This window comes from Dromiciops gliroides, chromosome 1, assembly GCF_019393635.1.
Source record: "Dromiciops gliroides isolate mDroGli1 chromosome 1, mDroGli1.pri, whole genome shotgun sequence".
Taxonomy (NCBI): Eukaryota; Metazoa; Chordata; class Mammalia; order Microbiotheria; family Microbiotheriidae; genus Dromiciops; species Dromiciops gliroides.
The window spans coordinates 510,085,546-510,106,636 of NC_057861.1; the positions used below are offsets into that span (position 1 = coordinate 510,085,546).

At 35.3% G+C, this 21,091-nt stretch overlaps 1 protein-coding gene across 1 annotated transcript in view; it reads left to right on the plus strand.

Annotated features, from left to right (window-relative positions):
- DMXL1 (Dmx like 1) overlaps nucleotides 1-21,091 on the plus strand; it is a 162,586-nt gene that overhangs the window by 82,165 nt on the left and 59,330 nt on the right. The window contains 6 exon segments of the mRNA XM_043985159.1: nucleotides 982-1,058; nucleotides 2,163-2,290; nucleotides 2,955-3,203; nucleotides 3,590-3,703; nucleotides 17,151-17,329; nucleotides 19,801-19,946. Coding sequence (XP_043841094.1) covers nucleotides 982-1,058; nucleotides 2,163-2,290; nucleotides 2,955-3,203; nucleotides 3,590-3,703; nucleotides 17,151-17,329; nucleotides 19,801-19,946 — 893 coding nt within the window.

A 21,091-nucleotide genomic window follows, 5' to 3' on the forward strand; every position in this document is an offset into this window, starting at 1 on the left:
CTAAACACAATTATTTTCATGACTAAATTCATGTCATTTCAAATGAAGGAGAATACCTTTCTGATATATACTTATTTTATGACCACACATTTGTAGGGAGGTAAGTATGTATTTCTTATAGAAATAAAATGTTGATGAGATTGCTAGAACTAGGCTGTCCCACAAAATGATAACTGATAACGTCATATATCAAGTATAATTTTATGTTCTTCATGTTTAGTGATTAGTATTAAGTGATATTTTGCTTTTTATTAGTAACAAGGTGGACTAAAAGTCACAAAGGGGCCTGATGTATAATTAACTTTTTGAAAATTATTTTTTCTTTATTTCCTATGTATATGTATATATTTTCTATATATACTGTAGATGATGCCATGGTATTATAAATTTAAAAATTTTAAAAAGGAGTTATTAAATATTGATAACCCTTTGTAACTTTGGCCTTACCCTGTATAAGCTTTATAGTTTCTATCAGAAGCTATTGGCTTATTTTAAATAATTTTCTTGAATGAGCTCTCTTTTAAAGAAATAACATTTTTTGTTAAAATGAATGTGATATTTAATTGGAAAAGAAGACAGAATTTTTTTTTTAATGGTAGCCTTACATTGAGTTTATTTCCTATTATCACAAAAACTACACATATTTTGTGTATATATATTTGTATGTATGGTGATTTCCTTTCTGTCACTAAGAGCTGGAGATATGTGCCTAGCAGTAGAATGTCTGGGTCAGAGGGTATAAGCATTTTAATAATTTTAGTTCAAAAATTCCAAATTCCATTCCACAGCTCCCCAACAATCCCTGATGTGATTGTCATTTCACAAATTCTGCAATTTTGACTATTTTGATCTTCTGTCATCTTTGAAGTTTGCTGAGCATAGGGTGAAACTTTGGGGTTATTTTGATTTGTATTTTTCCTATTGATTTTTAGCATTATTTCTGTATACTTTGAAAAGGGTTTTTTGTGTGTTTTTTTTCAGGTATATGTAATGCATACTTTAGCAGCATCCCTCTCTGCTTGTATTTATCAATGTCTTTGTGGTGGCCATAACTATAGGTAAATACCTTTTTTATTAATATTTAAGAATATTCTTATTACCCAAGAAAGATTATTTTTCACTGTACTATTTTAAAATCCTATGTACAACCAAACAAAGCAATATCTTAATAAATAACCCTCTCAGAACTTTTTCTCCATTTATTGAACATGGATCTTGTCATAAAGTCACATGAACTTGAATTCTGTCAGATCAAAAAAGGAAAACTAGGCTAATGAGTATGGTGGGTAATTTGCATTTCTTGTCATTTGAGTTGTTTATTTTAAGTTTGAGGTCATTCGTACTATGTTTTCAGATGATGGTTTGCCTTGCTGCTTAGGTTTCTGTTCCTAAGGGAAAGTAGATATTTGATTACAAAAAGTAAAAGCACATTTTGGCAAAATCATGTTCAAAATATAGACACAGAGGTTTACAGTTACCAAGGAGCTAAAGCTAATCAGAAGTCTATACCAGGTCTGACACCAATATGGTCCCCAGGAGAGAGGGGGGCTCAACATGCTGCTTAAGAAGGGATTGGGAAAGGGGCAGCTAGATGGTGCAGTGGATAAAGCACCAGCCCTGGATTCAGGAGAACCTGAGTTCAAATCCGGCCTCAGACACTTGACACTCACTAGCTGTGTGACCCTGGGCAAGTCACTTAACTCTCATTGCCCTGCAAAAAAAAAAAAAAAAAAAAAAAAGAGGGGATTGGGCCTATGAGTGGCTATTTCACTTCTCCCCCCCCCCCCCCGGGGCAATGGGGGTTAAGTGACTTGCCCAAGGTCACACAGCTAGTAAGTGTCAAGTGTCTGAGGCCGGATTTGAACTCAGGAACTCCTGAATCCAGGGCCGGTGCTTTATCCACTTCGCCACCTAGCCACCCGGCTATTTCACTTCTAATCTGGGCAAGATAGGGAAACACAACCTCAGAAACAACACAATAAATAAAATTTATGTGACTCAAACAAAGGTAGCCTTTGTAGAAAACAATGCAACCTAACATCAAAATTTAAGTAAAACAACATTTATATTTGAAAGTCATTCAGGATGTTAAAACTAAAATCAGCGAAATATTGCATTGGACATGAATAATAATAAGTACAAATATTGTATCATTTCCATAGTTCTTTGCAAACAAATCAGTTTACTGGAATGGTATACCAGACATTGCTGTTTCCTCACCGACCCTCATTGAAAACAACAAGCTTAGATGAAACAATAACTCCTAATACATCTCCAGCTCAATGGCCAGGTACAAGTTATTTGTTTTTAGATATTTGGTAATCTGTTCAATCTTTTGAACATTTAAAACATATGTTATTGCTGTCTTTTGTTCTTATGTCACTTAAATGTTCTAATACCTATAGTCTCACACCTTTGTAATGAAGGCACATTTTCTCTCTTCTTTAGGGCCAAGCTTGATCATTATAATCATATAAAAATCTTAAACTTTTAAAAATCTTATACTAAGTGCCAGATTTTTGGCCAAAAAAAGTTTATCAAAACAAAAACAATAATCATTAGATAGTATGACTTTACAGATAAAAAATACACAATCATTCAAACATTAATTTTTTTTCTTAATCATTAGGTCAAAATCTAGCAGTCAGCAATTTCATATTTTAATTTGACCTTTTTTATAGTAGTAATTAAATTTTCTTGGTAGCACCATTCCCTAATTGCTAATATCTTCTTTTCATAATAGCATTTGGATCTTTTTTCCTCTACTTGTTTGAAGTATTCTAATGCATATTATATAAAATAGATCTATCTGAGATTATCCTCTGCCTGGAGTGATTTTTTTAATTGATGCAAATCAGCTTAAGTTCTTTGACATTTAACTAAAAACATAATAAGATATTATTCTTGTTTTTAAAACACATAGTACATTATTCTTTTTGTTGTTGTTGTTGCAGGAATTACTGCTCTTATTCGCCTTTTGAATTCTGCTGGGGAGGAAGCTCAGTCAGGACTTACAGTCTTGCTTTGTGAAATTCTCACAGCAGTTTATCTTAGTCTCTTCATCCATGGTCTGGCAACACATTCTAGTAATGTGCTATTTCGGATTGTGGCCCACCCTCTAAATGAAAAAATGTGGTCTGCTGTATTCGGAGGAGGAGCTCATATTCCTAGCAAAGAACAAATAGCATCAAAAGCTGTAACTGGTTAGTTTTTGCTTTCTTTAATGCTGAGGGATTCTCCCTAATTTTAAAAATTGTGTATTATTCTGATACTTTTTAAAGATAAGTGTTAAATCACTAGGCCCATGTGACTTAGATTTAGTCACTATTTAGAATCTTCTCTAAAGCAAATGCTTTTCATTCAAGGGGACTGGTTGGTTTTGAAATGAAGAGAACATTACATATTAATTGAGGATTTCTTGTTCTATTTTTCAATCCCAAGTTTGTGCTGCCATTAATGTGTTTAAAGAATGTAAAAATATGATTTCCTCACTGTTTATCAAAAAATGTTTTAAGTAATCTCATAAACTGTAAATATTGGCCTTATCTTCCACTACTGCAAGTACAGACTTTGTTTTCTCTTTTGGCAGGAAGATACTTTTCTATGCCTAGTCCACACCAAGTAGTAGTGTTCTCCATGGAGTGTGTGGGGTTTTCCAAAGCTCTTACAGCCATCAGTTCTCATAACACTACCAGTCTTTCAGGCAAGATATTAGATTCAGAAATAGGCTTTTTAGTTCAGTCTGCTATATGTTTTGGTGGGGAGGGAGGCAGAGGGAAGGGATATGCTTTTGTTGCATTTGGCATTTGTAGAAAATAAAGCTTCTCAAGGAAATTCCCTTTCAGCAGGCCATGATCTTGATTCTAAAAATCAATTAGCATTTCAACATGACTCAATATTTTAATCTGTCTCCAGTTATTATTAAAGTACTAATTTGACTTTAAAAATTATGATCATGGCAAATCAGAGTATGGCTTGAAATAATCAGAAGTGCATTTCAAATGAGGCTGCTTTTTCATATTATGGATATAGATATAGATATATATATATCAGGAATTTGGATTTCTAAGTGTTCATAATACTATTTAAAGTGAGTTTTCCACATAATATATGGGAAACAATATAATTGTTTATTGTAGTAAATGATATACCAAAATTTTTAAAACAATACCAAATTTTACAGAACTGAATAGTAAAAAAGAAAAAAACTTTCTCTTATACCTAACTTTATTTGGAGATTTAGCAATCCATAAATGTCCTGTTGTTTATAGCATAATAATCTCCCGTTTCTAAACCCCCCTTTTCTACTGCTTTTATGTTTTGAGTGACTAAATTTTTACAAATTACCCAGTGATGCCCTGTAGCACATATTTTCTTTGTGTAGGAGAAATATAAACTTCTTCATGAATTAAATTTTATGAAAATTAATTTTGAGTACTATTTTATAAAGCTAATTATATATTTTGAAACCAAAAATTCTGACTTCCAAAAGGGAAGGAGAGGGAAGTGAAGGAAAAGAAATTATTGGCAAATGATTTAGAGAGCTTTGGATTTAGGAAAAGGGCCAAGAATTCATTTGAGGAGAAATATTTTGAGAGGACTTCAGGAGGCAGATTCAGGCCAAGGAGAAGGAACTGAGGAATAAGTGAAGTAGCAGGAGGAAGTCTTGAGCTTAAGGGGGCCAAAAGTACTTAAGAAGGTGAGGCAAGAATTAGTGCAATACCAGATGAGTGAGATCAGGAAAATGAAGCCAATTGTTGCTGTTGGGGGCGGGGAGGGGGGGGGGCGGTGATATAAAGAGTCTGTCAGTAGCAGAAGTGAGGCAGTGACAATTGGTGAGTTTTAAATCCTTCATCAAGGTCCTTCTGAGTTGCCATTGGCAAGGAAGATAAGATCTAAGATCTCACTTCCAAGTATGGAGAGCAGGAACATTTTGCAGTTGATGTACATTGTTTGTATATATACATATATCATGCATATGTACATGTGTATTTGTATTTCTGCAATAGCCAAGTGTCTGCTTTCTGGGCTCAAAGTGTAGGCCACTTAGTTAAGAAGCATTTATTATGTATTACCATATATTATGAATCAGCTACATATAGGTAATCCAAAATATTTACTATGAATTAGCTACTGTGCTAAATTCTGGAGGCAAATCCAGTCCCCGGCTCTCAAGGAGCTCAAGAGAAGCACAAGGGCTTGAGAAGGGCTCTCTGCTCTCCACTTTATCAGGCACATTGTTCCTTAATGACAGATTTCAATGTGGAAAGGATCTAAAGCAGCATTTTTAATGATGGCAAAGCAGACTATGGCTTGAAATAATCAGAAGTGCATTTCAAATGAGGCTAATCTAGTATGTAATACACAGGAAAAAGGGAAGGAGAATCACTTATCATTTGGAACTAAGAAACAAATTTGAAATTTCTGAGGAGAATGAATCTTGGTACTTGTAGAACCTGGTAATGGTGACTCATTGTGACACTCAGTTAATGTTACTGTGTCAGCTAATCGTGAAGCTCATTACAGAGAATGTTTCCATCTTGGGGTATATATAGAAGGATGACAGAGAAGTTCCTCACACTGCCTTGTGATTAATATAGACATAAATGATAGAGCTAAAACGAATCTAGAAAGCATTACTAAAAATTAAGAAGTCTTGTACAAATGAAGACTTTAGGGGGCATAGATGATGTTTTTGTTGCGGCTGTCTGTTGAAGGCAATGGATTCAGAAGATAAAAACAGATTTGGAAGGTAGACAGCTAGTTAAGAAGATAGTGGCTGAGAATGGGAATTGGATTTCTGTTCCATTACCTTAAAATGTAGGAATGATAGCTTTCTGGCAGGTAATGGAGTACATTTAAGAAAGAATAGGGTGTATTTTTTCCCCCAGACTTTTGCAGCTCTCAATAATAGAGCTTTGAGCTGAAAAAGAAAGGAGAAATCTACCTAAATCCTATTACACCAAACTAGAAAGATTCCATAGAGATTAGCTATAATGTAAAAAGAAGCATTTGAGACACCGAAAAGTTCCCAAGGAAAAAAATATAAGAAAGGAGCCAGTATTAAAAAAAACCTTGGCAACCTACATGCAAATGTTCAACGTATTATTATCTAATAAGATGAACTATAGAACACAAGTAAGCAAATTTAACATTATCACTGTCACTGACCTTTTATTCAGGATGAACCAGGGTAGTATTAAATATGTCAGGGTGATACTAAATATCAAAAAGATGGGGCAGGGGCAGCTAGGTGGCACAGTGGATAGAGCGCTGGCCCTGGATTCAGGAGGACCTGAGTACAAATTTGGCCTTAGACACTTAATACTTACTAGCTGTGTGACCCTGGGCAAGTCACTTAACCCTAATTGCTTCACCCAAATAAACAAACAAACAAACAAAAAAGATGGGGATGGGGAGGCATGGTGAAAAGCATTTCAGTTAATATCAACATGTAGAATTAGGAATGGCATTGCCACAGAAGCATAGTACATAAAAAGGAAATCAGTGAGTGGTTTAGAAAAAAGATCCCTAGCCTAGAAGCACAATAGAGTAGTCATAGTGGACTACAATTATCCTGGCATATGTTGGAGCTCTTTTTCTCTGTCAAAAGCAGAGCAGCTAACAATTTCTCCATTTGTCACAATAATTTCATCCTTCAGATTGTGGTAGTAAATTTTACTCTGCTTTTCACCAACAGGAAAGGTGTTGTTGCTGAGGGTGGAAATGATTTTCCTGTTAGAGTTTTTGACTAAAAAAAGAGAAAGGAGAAATGAAAACAATCTTGTCATATATACTAAATTTTGGGAGAGCTTATTCAAAGAATTAAAAGAATAGGTAGGGTTCCATGTACTAAATGTTACTGGGGAATTCACCTGGGTAAAGGAGGGGGCAGGATGGGATGCAGAGAGAGTTCTGAATGTGAAGCCAAAAATAGGAGGGGAAAAAAAGAAAACTCCAGTGAGAAAGAAAAGAGTCATCTAAAGTGGCCAGTGTAAATGAATGGACCTTTAAATACCCTGATAGCAATTGACAATTCTATTCCATTTTCTTGGTCACATATTATTCTACAACTTGTTTTACCTTCTCTTGACTTATCAATTACTTTCTTGACTCCTCATACTTCAGTTCATGTCTTCCTTCTGCTCCAAAAGCAAGGGAAAGAAAGGAACTGAAAGGAAGTGATCAACAGTGATGCATCAGTCTGAGTGGTCAAGCAGCATAGGAATTCATAAAAGACTATACACTTGGTAATTGAAATCATTGATAACTTTGGAGAAGGCACCTTCCATGTGCGTGGTAAGTTCAAGAGCTAGATCACGGAGAATTTTGAAGAGAAAAGGAAATGTAACCACCTAGTCGTATAGATCGCTTTCTGAAACAGATAAAAATGGGAGAAGAGAGATACAGGATGATAGCTAACAGACATGGTAGGATCAAGCAATCGTTAATACAATAATTTTAAGGATGGGGGAAAATTCAGGTGTATTTGTAGGCAGCAGGGAAAGAGCCAGTAGATTGGGAGAGATTTGACAATCAAGGGAGGGGAGAGAAGGGAAATGATAATGCAGCTGGTCTTCTGAAAAGAAGGGTGTGTGTTCAATAATGGGTGCATGGGGTGGGGGGTGGGATATGACTTGGCAAGAAAGACCACTTCCTCAATAGCAGAGTGAAGGAGGAAATAGTGGAAGAAGGTGTTTGAATGATTTGAGATGAGGAAAAGGATGGAAGGGTGTGCTCTTGGTAATAGCATCAAGTTTTTTCAGTGAAGCCTGAGGTGAAATACTCAGCTGAGAAGAAGGAGTGTTGTGGGAGCCTCACAGATAAATTAAAAGGAAAAGGATCTGTATGTAGAGAGATAGTGAATAGATTAGGGGAGGAGTAGAACGACTGCTTCACTGTAGTGAAGGCTTAGTAGAAATTAGCATAAATTTGTAGTGGACTCAGTCAGTACAATTTTGTGATTTTCACCAGCTCTTCAGCAGCATAATAATAGCAGTGGAGGAGCAACAGAAGGGTGGCAGGGTATCTTCTATGATAAAACAAGGGGACAAGAAATTTAATAGTACAGGTTAGTGTAAAGTTCATCTGGTTCATCATGGATCAAGATTGGGAAGAGAGGCTGGAATGAAGGCCTGGGGAAAGAACTGAGGAGAGGAAGGAATGGAGGTTAGATCATAAGTACTCATAGGAATTCTATCAGAAGGGCAGCATTATGTTTCATCCTCTGGAATTTTGATTAGTTATTGTATTGGTCAGTGTTTATAGTTTTTTTGGTTTTGGTTTTTTTAACAATACTGTAATCAACAAACAGTGCCAGGCACTGTTCTAGGTAGTAGGAACACAAAATGCAGGTCTTGGCCCTCAAGGAACATATATCCTAAGGAGCCAACACATACACATATGAATATAAAATATATGCCAAAAAATATTTTGGGGTGGGGGAGTGAGAGGAAGAATAGCAGCTTGGAGCATAAGAAAAGGTTTTATCTAGGAAGTGACATCTGAGCTTAGCTTTAAAGGGCTTTTATATTGTAAGTGCAGAGTTGAGGATAGTGCATTCTAAGCGTGTGGAACATCCTGTGTAAAGGCATGGAGACAGTTTAATCAGTGGAATGTATAAGAATATAGTGAAAACAATACTAAACTGGAAGTTGAGGAGTAAAGGAAAGGATGTCATTTGTGCCCATCAAAGTGCTAACATGGGAAAAATGAAATTAGAAGATGAACCGCTCAGCTCCCAAGGAGGTAGTCTGTCATAGGGGTGTGCCATGGGAGATGGTCATAGAAGCAGCAGCAGGAACAGTGGTCACTGAGGACTGAGTGTCTCCCTTTCCTCAAGTGCTGAGGGTCAGAAGAACTTGGCAGAGTGATGTTTCTGCCATGTGCACTTAAGTTTAAACATTGAACTTTAGAAGCTTATGGTGGAGGTCTCAGTTAAAAAACAGGTCTGTGTATTATAAGATCAACATGAGTTAGCTGTGCATGTGGCTTCTATGAAAGCTGATGCATTGTGTCCAGGACAGGGGAAGTGTGTGTCCTGATGGAACTCTGTCTTGGTCAGATCATACCTGGAATTGGGTGTTTGATTCTAAGCAGGATGTTGATAAAGTAGAGAGGCCATTTAAGGGCAAACAGGATGGGAAGGGGCTTTGAGTTCATGCCAGTGAAGATCTATTGAAGGAACTAAGAATATATAGCCTAAAGAGGAGAAAGTTTGGGTTGTGGGTGCAAAAGGATATAACAACTATATTCATGCATTTGAAAAGCATTTTTTTTTAACTCCAGGAAACAGAACTAGAATCAAGAGGCAAATTTAGGCTTAATTTTAGGAAAAGCTTCCAAACAATTAGTACTTAAAATGAATGTGGTTTGCCTCCCACAGGGAGTCTCCTAAATCCAACTAATGTTGGATGACCTTGTCAGGCTTGAAGTACAAAGGATTGATATGTGTTCTGTGGTCCCTTCCTAATCTGAGAGTATGATTTTGCAACAGTACTTTTAGGATTATTGGCTTTCTGAGGACAACAAGCCCAAGACTATGCTGCCTGTAGTGGAAATATATTTCTAGAGCTGTTTTGGAGTGGAAGAATATTCCTGTTTTCTCTTAGTGCCTGAAATCTGCATAGATATACTTGGCATTGTTATCATTATCTCTTTTTTCCATATCCATGCTCTTTAGTATAATAAAACAAACAAAAAAGGGAACATAATTGTGTTTACTGTTTAGCAGGACAGTGGTTAAGATTTTAAACTCAAATGAATTTCTTTGATGGATTTAAATACTGTATATTCAAGCATTTGCCCCCTACAGCTGTCTAGAAACAGTAAAAACCACAACAACAAAAACCTGACCACCTGTAAATACAATGGGCCTGTTCAGACTAGATAAAAATAAATGGGTCAGCTGGCTGATGATGGATGACTATCAAAGCCAATACCCTGGTGCCAAAGTATAAAAGCATGGGAGAAAGGTATGAAAAGGATTAAATTAGGGAGAAGGAAGAAGTCAGTGAATGAAAGGTAGTAGTTGAGCTTAGAAGTAGCTGTGGTATTCACCAGAAGGAGATCCACTGCAATGGGAGAAATAACAGTAGGCAACAGAGATAGCCACCAGAAAAGAAAGGAAAGAAAAGTCTCCAGAAAAAAGTTTGAAAAGTGTAATGACAAAGAGATCTTTGAACTTCTTTCAGAACATTACTTATGGCACACTGAAGACATGTCAATTTTTATAGAGCAGTGCTCTGGAATGTTCTCTATGGTAAAAAGCAGTTGTGTGTATCTCAGTTGCTTTTGAGGTAATTTTTATATCGTAGCATAGGAATCAAGATAATCACGAAAACATTAGTTATATTCTGATTATAACCTGTCTTTGACATCAATGCCTGAAAAGTTTCATACACACACACACACACACACACACACACACACACACTATATATATATATATATAAGTTTAGTATAAAAAGCGTTAATCTTTAGGTATTTGGATAACTGACTTCCTTAGAGCATTACTTTGCCCCCCTCCCAATCCCCTCATATTGGGTAGCCCTCATATTTCCAGATTTTAAAAAAGAATACAAAAAAAATTTTTTAAATGTCTGAACTATAGGTATCTCTTTTAAACATGGACTTTTCAAATAATCAGAGAGGAACTGAAAAGCCATTGGTTATCATATTCCTTGATGCAATTAGTCGATTTACTTTCCATTTCTATTTACTTCCCAACTTTTACCTCAAAAATTAAAATAGAACATTTCTCTTTTATATTACCGTACATTAAATGTCTTTAACTGCTTTTTGAGGGTATAAAATGTGAACCTAATTTGGGTAAGGAAAGTTTGGATTATTTTATTAGATGCTGCTTTTGTGGATTAGAAAACAATTTTTTTAAGTTATTACTAATTTGGTCACAATGCAAAATCCTCAAGTTTCCCTTAAATTTCTTTCAATGTTTCTTTTAATATTGCCATTTTTGAGTAATGAGATTTCTCAGATTAGCTAAATCCTATGGTGCAGGTATGTTTGGGGGGAATTATGTGATAGTTGAATTTTTATTGTATCTTTTACTACAATGGATACTTTTTTGATAATGGATATTACCTGAGCAGTAATATTTCTCATAAAATGCTCAAATTTGTTTCTTATAACAGTTAGAAATCCATATTTTTCCTTTAATCTGATTTATATTTTATACTTAAAAAACAAAACCACAAAAGCACTTTTTATTATTTCAGCATTTTATTATATATATTTTCAAAAATTTGAATTTCATATTACTGGATCCCTTCAAAAATCATAAATTTATGATTATTATACTTTGATTTACCCAGTGAATGAAATTCAAAACAAGTGTTGTATGGCTCTTTGTGGTATGCATGTCATGTGTTGGAATGCTGTTGGAATGTCATTGAAGTCCTTTGAAGTATGCTTGCCTCGTGTTTAATATTTTGTCTCTCTCTAAATACAGACCTGTAAATCCAGATGTTTTTACTCATAGCAATTTGTGAAGATTTTAAAAATTAAATACTGAATATTATTGATAGCAGCCGTACACCAAAAAATTTTCCAGATTAGAAGATGGAATACCTTGACCCATTTAGTTAGTCATTTACATTATTTAAATATGCCAAAATTATAGATCACAGTAGATTAATATTTTCAACCTGTGGTGGTTTTTTTTCTTTTTGACTGTGGAATTCACTTTTAAAAAAAGCTTTTACATAGCATAGTAGCTAATGTTTAAAGTTTTTAACTTTTAAAATCACATTTTACACTGCTCAAAAGGTAAAATAAATTTGGTAATAATTGAGGTTCTTTTCAAGGATTCGAAATTTTTTTTCCTGATCACAATGGTATAACAAAGGTTACTTGTCCATTTTACTAAGGTCTCAGAATCAAATGGTGTAGAGTGTAGAATATTAGCTAAGTCTTTTACAGTTAATTGTCATTACAATATTGCTGTTACTATGTATAATATTCTTCTAGTTCTGTTTACTTTATATTGAATCAGTTTATAGAATGTTGCCCAGTTTTTATGAAACCATCACTGTCATCATTTCTCCTAGCACAATAGTATTACACCACAATCATACATGTTACACACACACACACACATACAACACATCACAACTTGTTCAGCCATTCCTCAGTTGATGAGTATCCCCTCAATTTCCAGTCCTTTGCTAACAAAAAAAGAGCTGCTATAAATATTTCTGTACACATGGGTCCTTTTCCTTTTTCTTTGATTTCTATGTAAGTGGTAGCTATAATGCCACTATATTATATGCCAGTAGAGTGAATTTTGTTCTGCAGTGATACCTACTGGCTTTCACAGTTCAAGTAATATTTTTGGGGGGCTGTGGGGCGGGGGGGGGCCCCCCGCGCAATGAGGGTTAAGTGACTTGCCCAGGGTCACACAGCTAGTAAGTGTCAATTGTCTGAGGTCAGATTTGAACTCAGGTCCTCCTGAATCCAAGGTCGGTGCTTTATCCACTGTGCCACTTAGCTGCCCTCTCAAGTAATACTTTCAAAAGAGGGATTGTTGAGATACATGAACACGCAGAAAATTACAAGTGCAGTTGAATTTGATCTTTTTTAAAGAGACAATTATAAAATATCCTATTTGTTTACTTTTAATTTTTTGGGGGCAGAGAAATGAGGGTTAGGTGACTTGCCCAGGGTCACACAGCTAGTAAGTGTCAAGTATCTGAGGCCAGATTTGAACTCAGGTCCTCCTGAATCCAGGGTCAGTGCTTTATCCACTGCGCCACCAAGCTGCTCCCCTATTTGTTTACTTTTAAAATCAAAAATAGGGAAGATACAATCATATAACAAATCATTAAATAATATTCCACATCAGTTCTGAATGACTCTCATTTAAAGGAGAACACTTCCCCTACAATCATATTCCAATGCCTTTTGTATGGAGGTGTGTCTAGGTTCTTGAAGACTGTGATAACTGAGCCTATTCCCTTACAGATCCTACCAAATCAACAGGACTTTGTGTATGAGCCTAGGGATAGCTGATCATGTGAAGATTAGAAGAATTGGGGGTAGGCCAGGAGGACAGAAGCACATCTTTTAAGAGTTCAATACTACATTAGTGGAAGGAGTCTCCTAAGACTGTCTCCTAAGGGTTCAGTACTATGTTAGTGAATGAAGGGAGTACTATGTTGAAACTATAGATCTTTTTAGGATTTTAAGAAAGTGAGCAAAAGGGAAATAAAAGTGTAGAGAACGGGTTAAATGGCAAGAAAAATAAGGAAAGAAGAGTGCAGGTATATATACATCTAGGGGAAAAGATGTACTCTTTGGACAGATTTTCATGGTACTGTAGTCTGACTTTCTAGCCTCTTGTTTGTTGAAGACAAAGCTATGTTGTTGGTTCACAACTATAGGCATAAATAGAGATGTATTAACATTAACTCTTGCTATGGAGGTTTCTTATTCTATTGAAAAGAAATTGTTTCAGACCAAGCTTAGAAGGAATAATAGTGAAAATGGCATTTGCATATTCTTGTATTACTCACTCTCATTATTCTTTAAGAGATGAGTAGATCTACCCTCTCCAAAAGAAGGATGCTACCTTCGGGATAATGAAAAGGCCACATAAGTCTGTGAAACTCCTTGGTGCTTTCAAGAGTCATTAACATCATCCAGTCTAATGACATCCAATCCTTCTTATTCATTTCTTGTTCTCCACTGATGTAAAGTTAAAGTTACTTAGTTCTAGCAAAAGCAAGTCCATCAGAGTTGAAAGCAAGTAAGAAAACCATGGTGAACCCTTGTGATTCAATAAACACCCAAACAGATGGAGGGCATAACATCTGTGTTTGTCTCTTATTTGCACACAGGAACCAAAAATGTTTCTATAAATTTGGTGAAAGACATTACTGTTTTGCAAAGAACTTTTGTCTTTATATTGCATGTAGCAATATACATCGAATCTATCTTTGGAGAAATGACATAGGTTATACAGTCATTCTGTGCTTCCATTCTCCAGGAACTCTTACCCTTTCCTGTTGCTTTAAAAGCTAGATGTAGGCTTAAAGGTAAAGTTAAAGACAAGATAGTTCCTGAACCTAGATTAAGTGATTATCAAATAATTTTATCAAGTGCCTTTACTTATTTGTGTATTCCTAAATTGGGGTAGACATCACAATTCCTTAAACCTGTGCAATGTTCAACTTTGCTTTAGGTTCTCAGTAGTGTACTTTAAAATGTGAAATTCCAATATGAATTTGGAATTAGAAATAATATCTATTTCAGTAATTTAATACTTCAAGGATCTGTAACTTAATTGGGATTGGTATTCCATTTGTTGCAAAACCTTTATAAATGCTCTTAAACTGTTGCTGTGGCCAGTGCCTTGATAAACTTGTCTGAACTGAACTTCATTGGTGTCTAGTCTTTGGACAAAAGACATATTATCCACAACTAGGTTTGTATCTGAAACCTTTACAGTTTGTTAAGAGCTATCAGAAATTGAGAAGACCCCTCCATTTACTATAAGGCATTAGAGTAAGATTTTGGAGGAAACCCTGGGAAACATGAAAGCAAAATAAATGCCTGGGGAATCTACTTTTTACTTCTGAAGAGTACTATTTTCTTAGAATTTGAAGAAATTAAGGCATGAGGCCTAAATGTTTTCTCTGTTCTCTCCTTAGTCTATTGCAGATTTCTGGTAAACATTTTTTCACCCAAATCATGTTGTCTAATAGTTTCTACCCTAAATTTTGTTTACATGTGTACTAATTTCATTCTTGTCACTATTAGTATATTAAGCTTTTAATAATCTTGTAACATGTTTTGCTGAAGGAGTACCACAAATACACAGCATATAAAAGCATATACCAAAGAACTTTGGGCCAACTATGTGCCAAATTGTTGCCACCAACATTTGGGTCAAAATTTTAAATAGCTTAAGGGCAGTTGTGCATAGCATAAAGTGATTTGGAGGTATAGCTGTGGCATGGGAAAAAAGAATTAGACGTTGGGATACTCCACTCTATGTAGAACTTAACTCTAAAGCAGCATTTTAGTTTCTTTAGGTCAGAACAGATATTTAATGTTGTGAGGCAAATGGTCTTTTCTTTTTTAAAAATTAAATGTCACATATTTGATTGCTAAAACATCAGTTCAGTCAATTCTAGCCTTTTGAGAACTCTGCCTAAATAGTTTTTGTAATTCTTAAGTTAAAGAATAAGTTTTTCTTTGGCAATCTGAAGAAAGAAAAGCCATGCCTAGTCTTCCTAGTTTAGGTCTCCACTAATTCATCATTAAAATGAGGATGAACTAGACAATCACTAAGATGTTTCAAAACCAAAATTCTATGATTGTTTTCTTCCCAAAACATTTTATTGGGTTATATTTGTTTGCCAAAAATGTATAAAGAAATCATTGTTGGTAGCAATTTTGGAAATGCTTAACTATCCTTACACCATATCAAATTATTCTATTTTCATTTATTCGGTCTCTTTTCTGATGCAACATTGTTTAGATGGATTCACAGACTGTATTTTGAATTGCTTATTCTTAAAAAAAAGTAAATAAATGCCTTCCTAAACTTGCCTTCTAACATGTAGTTTAGTTTTTTTGTTATTATATTTTAACGGTGAAGAAAAATGTGTCAATAGCATTGTTGACAAAAGTTAAATTTTGTAAGGAATTTTTTCTTTTGTCTATCTTTATATCCATGAAAAAGCAATCATTTATGAAGTAGGTTTTCTTTTTTATAATATTACATCTTAAGGATAACTATTTTGAGAATATAAAGAACATTTCCAAATTATAATTATGCATTAATAAATTAAAATCTGGTAAAATTCTTCTAGAATATATCTTAATATGTCTAGAACTTGCTGGTAATTTTGATTTTCTGACTATTTAAAGCCAAAGGTTAGTTACCAAAGTTAGCCAAAAACATAAAAACAAGCATTTTAAAATGTTTCTAATTATTTAAAAGAAAATTAATGTCAACATTTAGCTTTTGTATTTAGTGCCATAATACTAATTTTTTACATATTCTCTCTTAATTCCTAAGTTTTTTAATAATAATGTTAAAAGTTAATATGTTTTTGCTAAAAAGTAATGCATGTGCATGCTGTTTTGCTAGTCGATCATCTCTAAACAATAAAATATAGAATAAATTATGTTACAGCACAAATATCTACATCCTATTTAAAGGTAAGTAAACTAATTGACATAAAAAAGGAAGTCATTTTACAGTGATACGGAATGATTGTCACTTTTTGATCATCTACTTCTTATGACATTCCTGATTGGTTAATAGGTTTTGATGAAATTTATTATAATTTTTAAAATAACAAAATATATTTAAATGAGTGGAAAAATTAATTATGTAAATTATTATAATTATTTACAGTGCAGGCTCTTTTTTGCTTAGATAAAGCCAGAGACTAAAGTCATTTTTCCCTTCCATTTCTTTTATTTTTCATCATGCACATTGATTTTTACAATTTTCATATTACTTTACTGTTTTCCACATTTGCTAATGAAAAATACAATTTTTTTTTTGGTGGGGCAGTTGGGCTTAAGTGACTTGCCCAAGGTCACTTAAAAATACAAATTTTTGACCTAAGACCAAGAAGTTACTTAAATCATCCAGTGAATTTTTTCCTTGAATCCACATTTCTTCGACAGCATTAGCTCTTCAGGTAGAGATCAGGAATTCCTTATAGTGGTAAGGTATTTCCTAGCCACCTTTAGTTAAAAAGAAATCCTAATAGTCCTGCATTGGTCATTTCCCAAAATCCTAGGAACAGAAGAATGATGATAAGATTCCCATGAAAGTTATTTTGGGGGGGGGGCAATAGGAGTTAAGTGACTTGCCCAGGGTCACACAGCTAGTAAGTGTCAAGTGTCTGAGACCAGATTTGAACTCAGGTCCTCCTGAATCCAGGGCCAGTGCTTTATCCACTGTGCCACCTAGCTGCCCCCTTTCCCCCTTTCTTTTACCCTTTCTGTTTTCTTAATTAAATAATATGAAGCTTTTGCCTCTTGTATTCACTGTTTTGCGGAAATAGAATTAGATCATATTAAGAAGAAATACATTTTAAATCTTATTGAACATGAAAATGGTATTTCTCCTTTACTAATAATCTTTTTTTTCCCTAAATTTTGTTTAGTTTCTTCTCCAGTTGAAGATGATGAAAAACAGCACAAACGATCTAGGCCATCAAAAGTGTCTTCCAAAGAGTGCCTTCTACAGAATTCTTCCTCACCTATAGGAGACCAGGAGTCTTTGACTTATAAGGAAAAATTTATTCCTCCTGAACTTAGTATCTGGGATTATTTCATAGCAAAGGTACCTAAAGTGATCATGAAGTATTTGTGTATTCATATTAATTTAAAAACAAGACTCCATTTGCTTCTATTTTTAAATATTTTAGCAGAACACTTTTTAAAAGATGGTTGTTGTAGACTATTTATGAAAATTTTATATTTATGTAACATGATCACTTTCCAAACTGTTTAAACCTTCTTATAAAAGCCAATACCTTGATGAATTATGATTTTAGCAATTTCAAAAGGGGGAGTTTACACTTTGATTGATACAAAAAGGATATAAAGCACATATACTTTACATAAGTGGAGAAAGCAAGGGAAAAAAAGTAGAAATAATGTCAAGGGGATAGAGTGGTTGGAACCTGAAAAGAGAGGACTAATGCTAATATATGAAATTTTCAGAGACCAAGCTTTAGTAATGGAAGGAAGGAAATTTGCTTGGGAATTGTCCTAGGAGAAAAGTTGGGTACTTCAACTTAAGTGTGAAAGCAGTCATTGTCTGATTTCTTCCGTCTTTGCTGCTGCCTATTCCCAGAAATACAAGAGTAATGGTATGCCAAAGACCACCCAGGGAATATTTATCAAAGATAATAGTTCTGACTTATCTGCTCTCACCTATATATAAACTCCATGAGAAAACCAATCAATCAGTTAGTAAACTTTCTTTAAGTGCCTTCTTTGTACTAGGCACTATGCTAAACACTGGGGATACAAAAGGGGGCAAAACACAGTCTCTACCATCAAGGAGTTTACAATCTAATGGGGGAGACAACATGCAAACAATTATATACAAAAGAAGCCATATGTAGGATAAATAGGAACTAATTAACAGAGGGAAAGCACTGGAATTAAAAGGTGATGGGGAAGACTTCCTGTAGAAGGTGTGATTTTAATTGGAACTTTTATTAAAGGAAACCAGGGAGATCAGTGGTCAGAGCAGCTATAGGGGACAGCCAGAGATTACTAGAGCTGAGAGAGAGAGTATTTTGTTTGTAGAACAGCCAAGAGGGCAGTCACTGGGTCAAAGAATATGTGTTGGGGATTGAGGCATAAGACTGGAAAAGTAGGAAGGAGCTAGGTTATCAAGGCCTTTCAACACCAGACATCATGTATTTGCTTCTTGAGGCAGTAGGAGCCACTGAAGTTATTATGGGGGGTTGGGTGTGGGGAGTGGGCATGAATGGACCTGTGTTTTAGGAAAATCACGTTAGTGGTTGAATGGAGGATGGATTGGAGTGGGGAGAGACTTTAGATACACAGACCTACCAGTATACAATAATCAAGGCATGAGTTGATGAATGCCTGTAGTAAAGTGGTAGGAGTATCAGAGGAGAGAAGGATTGTGTTCAAGAGATGTTGCTAAGGTGAAATCAACAGATCTTGGCAACAGCTTGGATATGGGGGGGGGGGGGAAGGTGGTGGCTGTGGAGAGAGAGTGATGAATCTAGGATGACTCCTAGGTTGCAAGTCTGAGGGACTTGGAGAGAGTTTAGGTCAAAAGATAATTAATTCTGTTGTGAACATATTGAGTTTAAGATATCCCCTGGATATACAGTTCAAGATGTCTAAAGGGCAGTTGGAAATGCAAAATTGGAGGTCAGCAAAGAGGTTGGGGCAAGAGAGGTGGTTTTAAAAATCATCGGCATAGAATTGGTAATTAAATCCATGGGAGGTGATGGGACCACCAAGTGAAGTGTATAGAGGGAGAAAAGAAGACGTGACCTGGCACTAAACCTTAAGGGACACTTTGGGTTAGAGAGCATGATATGGATGAGGATCCAGCAAAGGAGACATAGGACCAGTCACATAGGTCGGAGAACCAGGAGAGAGTGGTATTGAGAGAAGAGAGTGTCAAGGAGGAGAAAGTGATGAACATTATCAAAGGCAACAGAGGGGTCAAGAAGAAAAGATTGAGGAGAGGCCTTTAGATTTGGCAATTGGGAGATCATTAGTAACTTTGGAGAGAGCAGTCTTATTTCAAAAATTGAGGTTGGAAGCCATATTGGAAGGAGTTAAGAAGAGAGTGAGAGGAAAGAAAGTTGAGGTTCCTATTGTAGATGGCCTTTTTGAGGTGTTTAGCTACAAATGGTGGAGGATATTTAGAGCAATAGTGAGAGGATAGAAGGATCACAAGAAAAAGAACCAGCAAACATCTCAGGGCCACCGTGGTCATGTTTTGGAGACAAATGTATTGCTTGGTACACTACTATACCAAAGCACAAAGAACAATGGAGCAACAAGCATTTATTAAGCATTTCTTACGTGCCAGGTATTTTGTACTAATGTTTGATAGTTTTATATCACCAGTGGTCTCACACCACCGATGTCTCCATCCCAGTCAGAATGTCTTTTGAATGCTGTCAATAGAAGTGCCTATAGAAATGTCTTGTTGTTTTTTTTTAAATGACATAAAATACAACTGTTTGGATATATATTTGGATGTCTTGGTTAACATGTTTGGATTATGAATTTTATAAAATTTTATTTTAGCCTTTTTTACCACCTTCCCAAAGTAGAACAGAATATGATTCAGAAGAGAGTCAGGAAAGTGGTGATGATGAGGATGAGGATGGTGATGAAGATGTTTTAACTTCAGATTATCAACTCCAAGAGCATGCTAATTCAAATTCATACAGGTATAAAATATGTATTTTAAGTTTCTTTGGGACATTTTTGTTTCTAAAGAATTTCAAGTACTTAATCATTTATGTAAGATTTTTAATCTTTATACAACATTTTAGGAAATCTAGTCAGTTTATATTTCTGCCTCTACTTTTCAATATCTAGGGCCCCAATTCCTTGTAATTTGCCTTTTATCCTCTATTACTCACACTATTGATACCCCGCCTAGTCTTTAGAAACCTTTATGCTGTCCCTTATCGCTAAATTAAGGACCTTTCTCTGTGATCTCCCCCCACCCCATACCCTTTTGATATTCATTTAATCCTTTGAGATTGAGAGACACTCATCTTGACTATCTTCCTTCCTGTCTCATTTTTACTTTGTCTTCATTGCTTCCTCTTTCTACTGCCATCTACTGAATGTGATCCTTCTCTCAGTGGTGAACTCCTTCATTCCTGTGGCTTTAATTATTGTTTCTATGCAAATGATTTATCTATAGGTCCAGGCCCAATTTATCCTGAGCTCCCTTCTCACATTTCTGTCTAGTCATTGGATATCTCTACCTGCATCAATACCTCAAAATCAATGTTTCCAAAACTGAATTTATCTTCCTCCTTATCTTGGACCTAACTCCAAAATTCGTCCTCCCTTTAGTATCTACTTCTGTGATATTCCTTGGATAAATTACCATCACTGAGTCTACCTTATGATACCATTATCTCTTGTCTAGTTCCCTTGCTGTTGGTCTCCCTTCTCTCCAGTCTGTTCTTCATACTGCTCACAGAGTAAAAATGCATAGGTCCCATTTCTTCTTAATGCATAGGTATCATTTGCATCTCAGAAACTTTGGTGGTGCCGCCTTATCAGGTAAAATACAAACACATTATACTGATATTTAAGGGTATCCTGAGGAAATGAGCTCCTCTCTGATATCTGGTTAAAGTTGTAGGTATGACTATTCACTTCAAGTGAAATAGATGCCTTTTTAGATTGCTATGGTAGATTATTCAGACTTGTATAATCAAGTTCCAGTCCATATCTACTTTCTACGACTGAAGAAGAGCATCAGGAGTCTGGGAGCTCTTACAGCAAATAGTAATCATCCATCTAGACCCCAGTATATCAATGCTGTTGTCTTTGGTGGATCAATATCTTGGAC